Here is a 12,614-nt window from a genome sequence, read left to right on the forward strand (position 1 = left end):
GCGATCTAGCCAGCTTCTTTAGTCCGTTGCCACCACCCCCCCTTCCCTTCCCACGATCCCAACAAACCTGCCGACTCCAGCAGCATCTGCAGTACTGTACATACGCTGCTTTGGGGCCTTCTACTGCCCTGATTTGCTCTGCCGCATCTCTGATGATGTCATCAGGGACGTGCCAGGGTAAATCAGGGCAGTAGAAGGCCCCGAAGCAGTGTCTGCAGAGTACTGCAGGCTGCTGAAGTCGGCAGGTTTGGAGTCGGGACCGCGAGAAGGGGGGGCGGCGGCAAGACGTCGGGAGAACTGACTTACCGATCCTGTGTAGAGCAGAGAGTCCAGCGCTGGCAGCCAGTCCTGTGAGTGTAGGTAGGGGTTGGGTACTTCTGCGGCCCTACAGAACATGGAACAGGGAACATGGAACACACAAGTAGGAGTGCGCATGCGCGGCTAGGGTTTTATTATATAGGATAAATGGCCTGATAAAGATGGATTCATGCCAAAAAATCAACAAGCAAGCATATTTCTCAACATGTCGCTTATCTTTTTTTTTTTATTATTTATTTATCATTTTAATACATCCTATATACAAAGATGTTTAAAGGCGAATACAGAAATATAATACTCTCTTAGTCATAATACAAACTAAGAACAAAAAATTAAACATCCATAATAAGTCATCTAATACAGTCCACAACCTGAGGAGAGGAGACAAGATGAAATAAAGCCCCTCGGGAAAGGGGACATGTACAAAAGAAAATGAAAATATTAAAAATAGAGCAGTTAGATCTTATCCTATCCAAAAAATTAAATGCCGCATAAGTAACCTGTATCATTCGGACTGTGTAGAGATTCCTTTACCTTCAAGGAAAAAGCCTAATTGGGCAGATTCAAAGAAAATATATTTACTCCCCTGATAGGAGACAAAACATTTACAAGGAAATCTCAACTGAAAACCTGCCCCCAAAGCAATCACATTTGATCTATAAGACAAAAATTCTTTCCTCCTGGATTGCGTCCACCTCGAAACATCAGGAAATATATATACCCTTTCCCCCAAATAGGTAATCTGCTTTAAATTAAAATATAATTTCAGCAACATCTCTTTATCTTGAAGAAATATCAACGAGACCAACAGTGTTGCCCTTCCCTGAATTTCAATACCAGAGGACTGCAGAATAGCAGAAACATCCAATTGAACATTTTCATCTTCTAAAGCTTTTTCTTTCTGCAATTGTTTTAAATAAACACGTCGCTTATCTTTAGACGTATTTTGGGGGGCCCGACGTGGCCCCGTTTCAGAATCTGCTTCAGGAGACCCAGATGAAGGACTTCAAAATTAGCGTCTACTGGCGAAAAAGACTACCAGTAATAAACTTGCTGAGGCATGACATATCTAAGAACAAAAAGAAGTCTAATCTGTAACATTTGTTTAGACTGCTTCTCACACAAATAATACATTTTCTGAGGCATAACAGGGGAGAGGCTGAAGACATATATACTAAAGATAAGAGTGATCAATGCTTTTCAATGTCTAAACTAAACTAAACCTTAAGTTTATATACCGCATCATCTCCACAAAAGTGGAGCTCGACACGGTTTACAGGAATTAATATAGAAAGGAACTCCAATGGAAAGGAGAAGGGCTTAGTAAAAAGAAAGAAAGAGGGGACTTAGTATAATGGAGAGGGAGGGAGTAGTTACATTTTAGCGAAAAGCCAGGTTTTCAAGTGTTTTCGGAAGCGTTGGAGGGAGGTCAAACTCCGAAGAGGGTGTCCTCACTGGGTGTGCAATTGACCTAACTGGGAATAAAACTATTCAGTTACGCAGATGATTTCACGATCATCATCCCATTTGCTAACTCTATCTCGGAAACCATTCCCAAGGCATCAGAAGCCATAAATGTGATGGAACAATGGATGACAGATTTCAAGCTCAAACTCAACCCAGAAAAAACAAAATTCTTCGTTGCCTCTCCTCACCCGCTTGACACCAAAACCCCACTATGCATCAATGAACTTAATTACCCTATTCAGTCCACCATGAAGATATTGGATGTAACTCTAGATCGATGCCTGTCCATGAAAGACCAGGTAGACGCCTTAATCAGAAAGGGTTTCTTCACTCTCTGGAAACTTAGATCCGTCAAATCATATTTCGATACGTCAGCATTCAGAATCCTAGTGCAATCCCTCGTACTAAGTCAGCTTGACTACTGCAACATCGCCTACTTAGCAGTCTCCCAAAAGAACATGCGACGTCTTCAAATAATGCAAAATGCAGCGGTCAGACTTATCTTCGGGCTAAAGAAATTCGATCATGTAACTCCCCACTACCGGCAGTTGCACTGGCTGCCGATGGAAGCACGCGTAAAGTTTAAATTCGCCTGCCTCTGTTTCAAAGTACTATATGGACTAGCCCCCAAATACATATCGGACCTTTTCTGCTTCTCTACTAATAAACGCAAGAGAAGCACACATTCAAACATCGTTTCCCCTCCAGTTAGAGGTTGCAAACTGAAAAAATACCACGAACATCTTCTCTCACACCAGGCGGCCCTATGGGGTAAAGACCTAGGGCAATTGCTCTCGCCCACTACTTACGAAGAATTTAGGAAGCGTCTAAAAACATACCTGTTCCTGAAATACCTAGACAACTGACCTGTTCTCCCCCTTACTCACTCACTCTTTCCGCTCTCAAGTCCAATTATTCTGTACCTTCCCTAATCTTTTGTAAACTGCACAGAACTTCACGGTATTGCGGTATATAAACTATTGTTATTATTATTATAGCCCAAAGGCTTATGATTTCCTAACTGACAAAAAATGCCACTGATTGTCCAGTTTAAATGAGGGTCACAAGGGAGACGTAAATGCGTGATCACATCACAAATTTAAAGGTCCAAAGACAGTGCTTCTAGCTTACTCCAGAATGGATGGAAACAGTCACATGGAACATGGGTTGTTCAGAAAACATTTAAAGAAAGGCTAGCCATTCTATCTCATTATTGAGACCTGTGGGGTGCAGAGAATTTAATGCATGGATCCATCGTTGCTCCTTCTGCCACAGCATATGAGCGATATCTCCACCCCTGGTAGTCAGGACAATGTCCAAGATGGAATAACACAGATCCTGTATAGAATGGGATTTCGCGTGCAAGTGTGTCACTGGATGGTGAGCTCTGTAGGGGAGCAAACACTCCATTAAGAGCTTCATATCTCTGATAGTATGAAGAAGTATCAATCTAATGCTACACTTTAACTGAAGCGTTATAACTGTTAGGAGATCGGTTTTTTTTTTTCATATATTCATTTAGTCGTGTACAGTTTCGGATCTACACCGTGTTTACAGCATAGTACCCTGTTCAATTTTTTTTACATTCAGGTTTGTCAGATTTTTGAAGATTGGTGTTCAGATAGAGTGGTTTTTCCCGTGCGATCATCGCTGCCTGTACTTTTGGAGTTCCTTCAGGATGGGGTGAAAAAGGGGCATATTAGCCTTGGAGGTCCACCCTGTCAGGTTTCAATTAACCTGCTTGCTGTCTCAGACATGTATGTATTTCCGGATGTTAGTGTCTGTTGTCAGACAGTTCCAAAGAGTACTGTTTGATCTCTCTGTTCCATTGAGAAAAACGAGAGACTTGACAGCTGCATACGTGTTAATGTTGGTTACACTCAGCTAGGTGGCTTGTTTATTTCTTGGCATTGATTTATTGCCTCTGACTTGTTGCAGATCAGAACAGAATTGGCTGGTCAGGGAGTATCCCATATCCCGCCTCCTTATCTCTCCTCTTATGGGAATTGTCAACTGCTTTGATACGAACTGAGGAGATAAGTCACAGCTCAAGAGATGCAGGAGGCGGAGCAAAAAAAAGGAGATGATATCTTCTACAAACTCGCAAGTAAAGGAGAATAACTCACTGATTTAAGACTCATATGCCTTTCTACTAGAAAGGTAAGACCCTAATCTTCCCTTACACATATAGCAATATGTCAGAGATGAATATTTTCACTGTACTGTTTAGACTTAATAACATGAGTAGACAAAGCATAAATGGAGAAATTCAATAATAAGTTTTGGAAAAGATTAGTGCTAAGCACTATTCTATAAAGGGCCTGTGCAGATTCCCGCACCCAACTCTGGGCATCAGATTTATGCCTGCTGAAACCTTGTGTAAATCTCAGGACCCAAGTTGGCTGCATAGACCTGTTATTCTATAATAATGCGTGCAACTTTTTAGAGTGCCCTGTCCTTTCCATGCTCCTCTCATGGTCACATCCCTTTTTGAGTTGTATGCTATGGGATTTAGGTGCCCAGCATTATAGAATAGTACACAGCCGTCCTAATTGGTGCCATTTATGTCAGTAATTGATTGTTAGCTTCCAATTATTGATGGTTAACAGCTCATTAGCCAATTAAGTTGCACTCACATCTCAGAAGCATGCCCAAATTTAGGGGTCCGAATCTTAGGGGAAATGATCATCATTTAATTCTGTGATCATAGTTCATAGGGTCTATTAAGCAGCTCATTGGCAGTCAAAGGGTAGCATCCACTACCAAATAACCAATCAAAAATTTCCTAGACTACCTAAGGGAAAAATGTCCAGGGAGCAACATGTTTCACAAAGTTACTTGACAAATATTTTGTTGCCTCAGAAGTAATCTACATACTTCAGAAATGAAATCTTAAAGCAATATTAGTTTATGATGTAACATAAGTAGGTTTTCTCTTGGTCATTGTCAGCAAGGAATGTGCATTCAAAGGGTTTAACCTTGTACTCAAGTTCCTTTGGCATGTAATACATTTTAATTTTTAAAATGTTTTTGTTCTTAATTTTTAGGCCCACAAGCAAGAACAATCCTAATGCAATCTAGTTTACCCCAAGCTCAGCTGGCAACGATATGGTAACAATAACCTCTTTTTCCCGTTTTAGGCACTTTTTACTCAAGCAATAATGCCTGATGGGGAGGTTCTGTTTGTTCACCTCTTCATATGCATGTGCAAACAAATTTATTTGTAAGGATAAAGACAGGAGGAGCTGGGAGCAGAAGTCAAGAGGATAGGTAGGATTAAACCTTGCTGCCAAAGATGAGTAGGATAATGATGAGAAATTCAGTACCAAGGAGGTCCCAATCCTCATGATGTAAAAAAAGAGATCCCATACAGAGGTACAACCTTCAGTGTGCCGACAGGACCCAAACCCTTCCAGCAGTAGAACAGAAGAAAAGTTGCAGCCATGGCAAAGATCTTTGTAGCAAGAAAATGGAATATTGGGATGGAGGGAGTGCAAGAGTAAGTGGGAAAGTGAAGAGGAGGGTAGAATATAAAAGGGGAGGAAGGGGGAAAGAGTACAGGAGGAGGGAAATAAAAGGAAAGGGTAAGAGTGTGAGATGGAGGAGAGGGGTGAAAGGATGAAAGAGAGAAGAGGTGGAGTTGAGCAGAAGGGAGTGCAGGAGACAGGGAGGAGAGAGAAAGAACACCTGTATGCAAAAAGCCAGAAGCTTATATCGACATATACCATACAGCTCACACCCACACACTCCTGCTACTCCGCCGAGACACAAATTACCATGTCTCTTTGCACCAAGTCTTCCACACAGATATGTTTGTGTTTGCAAATGGAGGAAGGGGAAATGCATGGACATCAAAAAAGAACCAAAAAAACCCCTATACAAGGTGCAAAAAGCAAACAATCGCAGTAGGGATGACAACGAAAAAGAGAATCTTTTGGACATCAAGCCTATATGGACTGAACATGGGCCGTGTTTCAGCACTGTTGCTTGCATTAAGAATCCACCTGTGCTAGGAAGGTTGAAACAATAAAATAAGCAAATATACAATAATGCACCATTCTGGTACACATGGCATATGAGTCCTGATGACTGGGTTAACTTCCCCAACCACGATCTGTGCAGAATGAATCCTACACTTTTTTTCCAGCTCCGCCTCCTTCCTCATTGGGCTGTACTGCCTCTCTTCAGATTTTTCCTTCTGCACATGAGCTGAAAGGTATCTTTCTGATCTGCTTTGAGAGGTTTTATTATTTTTGGGTTTTTATCTGAATTTTGAGGCTTTTGGGCTCAAGAGGTCCCTAGTAACTCTGGGGCAGCTCTGCCTGTTGGGAGAAAATGCAGACCCTCTTGAATAGCAGTCTGCAGCTAACAAGGAGCCTGTCTAGTTGGCCTGCACTAACATTTAAGGAACTTGGGGACCAGTGGTTTGGGAGGACATTGATGGATGCTGGTTTTGTTTTGCTCCCCCTATTGCTGTGTGGGGGTCTGAGATCTTGGTCTGGTTTTGCCCCATCTAGCAGCCTGAAGATCAGTGTCCTGGACTGGGGATATGCTTGTTTGAGGCAGTGGTCTTCTCCACTGTCCAGATACAGTGTGAACTAAAGCAGGCTATAACACCAGTGCAGCACAGCACAGTGAGTAAAGACCATTATAGCTGATGAGAAAACTTGTGTGGGGGAGTCTCAGGTTTGTGGTTTGGGAGCTAGATATAAGGTCCCCTACCTCCAAAAAAAACCCTTCTCTGAATTTTTTGGACTTTGTGGTAGCTTTCCCGGGCCATTTTTTGTGTGTTAGAACACTCCTGCAGCAGCAGCCATCTTGGATTTCCTGATTGAAGCCCTCTCCAGCCCATCCTTCCCCAAACGGCCATATACAGACACAGACCGTGCAAGTCTGCCCAGTATTGGCATTAGCTCAATAATAAATATTATTTTCTGATTCTAGATCCTCTGTGTTCATCCCACGCTTCTTTGAACTCAGTCACCATTTTCCTCTCCACCACCTCTCTCTGGAGCGTATTCCAGGCATCAGTATTCAGGAAGAGCCTTTGCCCAAAAATCATATCAAGAATCTAGACAGAACTATGGAGGTTCTTGTACCACAGCAGCCTCCAAGAAATTCCAATGACACCAGGTTGGTAGCCATACCTGGACAGATAGGCAGGAGATGGTTGGCTTATTAGGAAGCTTGGGAGCAGATTTCCTGAAACTGTTGGGTACTCGACATCATTCGAGAAGGATACAAGCTCAAAATCTGTCACCTGCTCCAAGACCTTTTTGTGGACTCTATGGACAGGTAGGTGACCAGAGAAAGTGGTCAAAGTCCAGGTGACAAGGCTCCTAGACATTTGAGCCATAGAGCCCATATCTCCTGAAGAATTGGGCTTGAGCAGATACTCTATATAGTGCCCAAAAAAGGCTTGTATGACTGGAGACCAATCCTGGATCTGAAGTTTGTCAGCACTGAAAGTGCCACAATACCACATGGAGACGGTTTGGTCATCACGATAGTGTTGCTGGGGGAATGTTTAGCCTTCTTGGAGTTGGAGGTCTATCTGCATATTCCCATATTCCTGGAGCACAGGAACTATTTAAGATTCCACATACTGAAGAGAGATTTTCAGTTCTCCACGCTTCTTTTTGGCCTGGCAACAGTACCTCTCACTTTCACTAAGGTGATGTTTGTGGTGGCGGCGCATCTTTGCAAGGCTGGAATACATGTGCATCCTGAAGTAAAGGCTGCTTTGTTTACCTCATTGGAATAACTACAAGACGGCATTGTATCTTCCAAAACAGACAATATTCGTTTATTGTTAGTATAAAAACTTACAGTATTACAGCAGCAGAGACATATCAGAAAAATGTATTGTCAGTTCAGAATATGCAATGGAGAGAAGAACTTGCACCCATATGCTTAGCAGGGGGCTAGCAGATCCCCGTAGCATAAGTAAGTGAATCTCTCTGGCTTTACCTAGAATGCACATGTTTTTTATACAGAGCAATTCTTCCTTTGTTCCAAAAAGTCCATCCCCGAATTCTGGTTATGTAATTCCCTATTGGTACATAAAATAATGTATACCTAACTCTTCTTCTCAGTCCAAGCCTCTCTCACCTCCACCCCCCTCCCCAGTAGGGGGGGGGGCCTTGCAGAAATAGAGAACTCTTGGTGAACTTTCTTTCTCCAGCGCTGAGATCTTTGTAGATGCTAATTAGTGGTTTTACAATTCTGTGCATCTTCAGGATGGTGTCCTTTTATGCTGAAAGTTGGCAAAGGTGACCTTTCGACAATCCAGCTGCTTGGTTCTCATAACTTGGTTCAGAGACAGGGAGCAAATGTTTTGGTACCAAGTTCTCTCATCTCGCTACACCCACATCGTCCTGCAGGGATCCTTGCTCATTATAAAAGTTTTATGGCTTTTTCCAGGGTGCCTGGCATATGAAGTCATACAGCACTGATAACAGTTCAGCAGAACCTTGGAGAAATATCCTCCCAGCAGGGAATAGAGACAAAAACGTTGTAGCAGAGGTCAGCTGGGTTAGCATTGCAAAGGCTGCATGTGTAACAGTTCAGCAAGGTACAGGCTGGGCCTGGCTATGGGAAAATATATGTCTGTAGTGTCCAGCATACACAAGTGAGGCCAGTATGTCCAGTTGAATCATCTGTATGTCCAGGTTATCCATGTCAATCCGTACGTGGACAATTGGTTGATCAGAGCTCCATCCAAGTCGTAAAGGGAAAAGGCAGTAGCGAAAGTGGTCCAGCTATTGCAGAACCTGGATTGAATCGTTAACTTCTGGAAAAGCCACTTTGTACCATTCCATTCCCTAGAGTATTTGGGAATTTGTTTCAGTATGCCAGAAGGCCATGTCTCTCTTCCCAAGCCACGCAAACAGAAGATATTGAGACAAATTTCAGACCTCTCGACAATGCCAACATCTACGACATAGCATTATCTCCAGGTATTATGGTCCATGGCAACAACCAAAGAAGTTTTTCCTTGGATCAAGGCTCATATGCACCCACTTCTGGACACCTGGTCTCCACAGACTGATCTTCTTCAGATGCTGCTGGTCTGGACAGAGGAAACAGTGCAGCTTGCATTGGTGTTTCCAGCCAGAGTCTCTTTGAGGGGCATGCCTCATGGATGATACTGACCATAGATGCCAGTCTTTACGGCTGGGGGGGCTCATTGCAATGACCATCAAATTCAAAGTAAATGGTCAATGTCTCTCAGAGGAAATGGTTGATTAAACAGACTGGAGCTGAGAGCCATTCAGCTGGTATTAGAGGCACTGGGGAAATTCCTGGAATGCGAAGCCATAAGGGTGTTCTCAGACAGTGATACAGTGGTGGCTTATGTCAATCAATAGGGTGGCACCAAAAGTGCTCCCTTAAGACTGGAGGCACAGGAGACCTAGGAGAGTGGTTGTTGTCCTGGAAAGTCTTGTGCATCACTGGGGACAACTGACAACCGACCTGATGGCTTCGGCAAGCAACAAGAAAGAAGAATGTTTCTTCAGCCAAAGATTTGAGTCCAGAAGTGCTAGACTAGATGTCTTAGTACAACCTTGGCCAGAGAAAGAGCTGTTGTACATGTTTCCCCCATGGCCCAGGATAACCCAGGTCATCCGCAGAATAACAATCCACCTGGGATTAGTAATCCTGATAGCCCCGGATTGGCTGCATTGGCCCTGGTAAATGGATCTGGTGTGCCTACAGATAAAGATCTCAAATTGCTGGTACATCTGGATCTACATTTGCAGGTTCTGATGCCCATGGAAAATCTGGAACACTTTTGACTTATGGCATGGCTCTTGAGCGTACAGCTTTAGCATGGAAAGGATATTTGGAGGTGCTTATCACTATTCTCCTTAGAGCTAAGAAGCCAACAACGGTTGCAGCCTATGCTAAGGCCTGGAAGCTTCAGTTTTAGCTTCAGTGTGCTAAAGACAATGTAGAGCCCTGCAAGGCTCCTATTTCAGTAGTTCTGGCATTTCTGCAACCCAGACTCAAGAAGAGTCTAGCGCAGGGGTGTCGAGGGCAATGCAGTGTTTTCCTCTGTTACCCCTGGGTGTTTACCATCTTGCTGGCTCCCTCCTCTGTCTTGCTGCAGCGTTTGCGCGTTTATGCAGCCCCAGAAACATTTTTCCGGCCAATGCGGCCCAGGGAAGCCAAAAGGTTGGACACCCCTGGTCTAGCGGTTGGTTCTCTCAGGGTACAGATCATGCTTTAGAGTCTGTGGAAGAGGGTTCACTGACTTCTCATCCAGATATAGCCAGATTCTTGAAGGGGGCACTCAGGTTGCATCCTCCATTAAGACAACCATTTCTATCATGGAACCTTAACATTGTTTTACAGGGTCTGAGTAAGGCTCCATATGAGCCTTTACAAGATGCGTCACTGTCAGATCTTACGGTTAAGACAGTTTTTCTAGTGGCTGTCGCCTCAGCAAGATGAGTCTCAGAGTTGTAGGTACTTTCAATACAGAGCCATTCCTCAAATTTACAGAAACTTGAGGTCTCCCTGCCGCATTTGGGTTCTCAGTTTTAAGGGCAGGCTTTTCTCTCCCATCCTAGATTTAAGGGACTGCTTTGTTATGTCCCAATCTTCGGTACCCGTATGCCATGTGTACCAGAAGGGAAGATGAGGTTCTTACCATGATAATCTTTCTGATAACATGGCATAGGAGTCCTGACACCCTTCCCTGTCAGTATAATTATCCACCTGCATAATGTCTAGGACAAGTATATTTGTCCAAAACTTGAGATCTTCTGAATCCAGTCAGGTATTGAGTACAATGCCATGTTATTACAAATGCAATTGAGAGTATATAAACTCCATAAAAGTTAGTGCTGGTTGCACTCAGGTGGCTTGGTTGTTCCACTTTGTTTTATATGATATTTTTTTGTTTTATATGATGATTTTTGTTTTATATGATGTTTTGATTAACATTGTTCATTATACTTGTTACAGAGCAGAACAGAAGTGACTTGTTGGGAAGGTTTCCCATACCCCTCCTTATGTTTCCTATTGTAGTGGTTATCAACTGTTTTGGTACAAACTGAAGAGAGGCAGTACAGCCCACTGAGGAAGGAGGTGGAGCTGAAGAAAAAGTGTATGATTCCTTCTGCACAACTCATGGTTAGAGGAAGTTAACCCAATTGTCAGGACTTATATGCCATGTTAGCAGAAAGAAGATTATCAAGGTAAGAACCTAATCTTCCCTTGTGTCTTGTTTATAGAAGGAAGATGACTTTAATTTATGTTACTGAAAATGTATTTTTGTTTCATGTAGTAAAATGTAAATCAAAACTCTATATTTCTCAGTTTCTATATTTACCTTGCCTCATTTCTGATAAAGGCTTTGTTACCTGCTTTTTGTGTGGCTCAGGCTGTCACCTTATTTCTTTGCACCTTGGTTCACTTGACTGCAATGAGTTAGCATGGGAACTGTGTGAGGCTAAAACACTGCAGGAGTGAACAAGTAGAATACCTCTGGGGCTGGGATAGTGCAGAAGTAGCCTGGCAGGGCAGTGAGGATAGGGTTGGTAAAATACAGGAATGGTCAGGTAGGGGCAGAATTTGCAGGGGGAACTGAAACAATACTGGAGAGATTAGGTAGGAAAGTGTATGAGACAGGTATAATGCAGGAGTGGTCAGGCAGAGAAGTTGGCACATATCTGCCAGGAATAGACTTACAAAATTTAGAACATCACTGTGTAGGGATTATTAAAAGCCAAGGGAATGTATTTTTTCCTAAGAAAAGCTCATAATGCTGTATAATTGTACTCTATACCTGCAGTGTGCATTTCAGTATAGCTGGCTTCTGAGTTGACCCAACATAGTCTGCTACAAACTGGTTGTTTTGGGGGTTTTTTAAAAAAAATCTTTCCTATCTTTGTGAATTGTATTCCTTTCTTTAGTATTGCTTTTATTTTGAACACTGTTATGATTTTATCTGAAGGTATATCAAATTGTAATAAATTAAACATCATGGAACTCTGCCTCATTTCATAGATAGTGCCACCAAGCAACACTGAGCACCTTCCAGGTCTAGTTGATGAACAGGTAGTAGACAAAGGCAAGGTCTAGGTGGTGCTAGCTCTGATTTTTGAATAATAACAATACAAATAATATAGGCAATTATTGGAGTTTGCTTCTCCATCTTCTCTATCTATCTGTCTAATCAGTACAGCACTAGGATTCTCTAGCCTAGGGGGGAAAAAGACTTCAAGTGCTCATGGGTGCTGAACGTTAGATTAAACTCGTTCATTCACCCATTAGTGAGCTATCATTAGTCTTAAAAAAGAGAAACCCAAGCCGGATTGAATTATGAATTGAAACTGTTGCTTTAGTGATTTAACTTAGGCTTCTTCATATGTCCAAAACATTCTATTACATAGTACATAGAACGAGTACTTAGGTTGAGCTGAAGACTGAATATCAACGGAGCTTTCCCGTTTCACTTCTCTAGGAACTTCTTCAGAACAAATCTTCACTCGTGTCCCGCACTAACTACTAGAAGGAAACACCAACGATAAGAGAGGCCAGGAAACAGTGCCCTGGCTTTTTTGTTGTTCTTTTCTTGACATTCTGATCACTCAAACTCACAATGGATTTCACACAAAAGGTATATGTAAAACCCACAGAAACTAATACTTTATTACAATATGATGATGATAGTTGTCATCTGGTACCACTAAAACAGAGTTTACTGTTAGCACAAATTCTATGGTACCTTAGAATTTGTTTTAATCTAGAAGATTTTAAGGATTCAGCTAAGATACTGGCAAAAAACCTGTCCAAAAAAGGATATCCTAAGTAGATAC

General features: G+C 42.4%; 1 protein-coding gene across 2 annotated transcripts in view; it reads left to right on the forward strand.

The window, feature by feature from the left end:
* ITSN1 (intersectin 1) overlaps nt 1-12,614 on the forward strand; it is a 412,894-nt gene that overhangs the window by 132,193 nt on the left and 268,087 nt on the right. For both annotated transcript variants that reach the window (XM_033949572.1, XM_033949571.1), the window contains exon 10: nt 4,833-4,896. In XM_033949572.1, coding sequence (XP_033805463.1) covers nt 4,833-4,896 — 64 coding nt within the window. The remainder of the gene's footprint in view (nt 1-4,832; nt 4,897-12,614) is intronic.

Source organism: Geotrypetes seraphini, chromosome 6 (assembly GCF_902459505.1).
Source record: "Geotrypetes seraphini chromosome 6, aGeoSer1.1, whole genome shotgun sequence".
NCBI classification, from domain to species: Eukaryota; Metazoa; Chordata; class Amphibia; order Gymnophiona; family Dermophiidae; genus Geotrypetes; species Geotrypetes seraphini.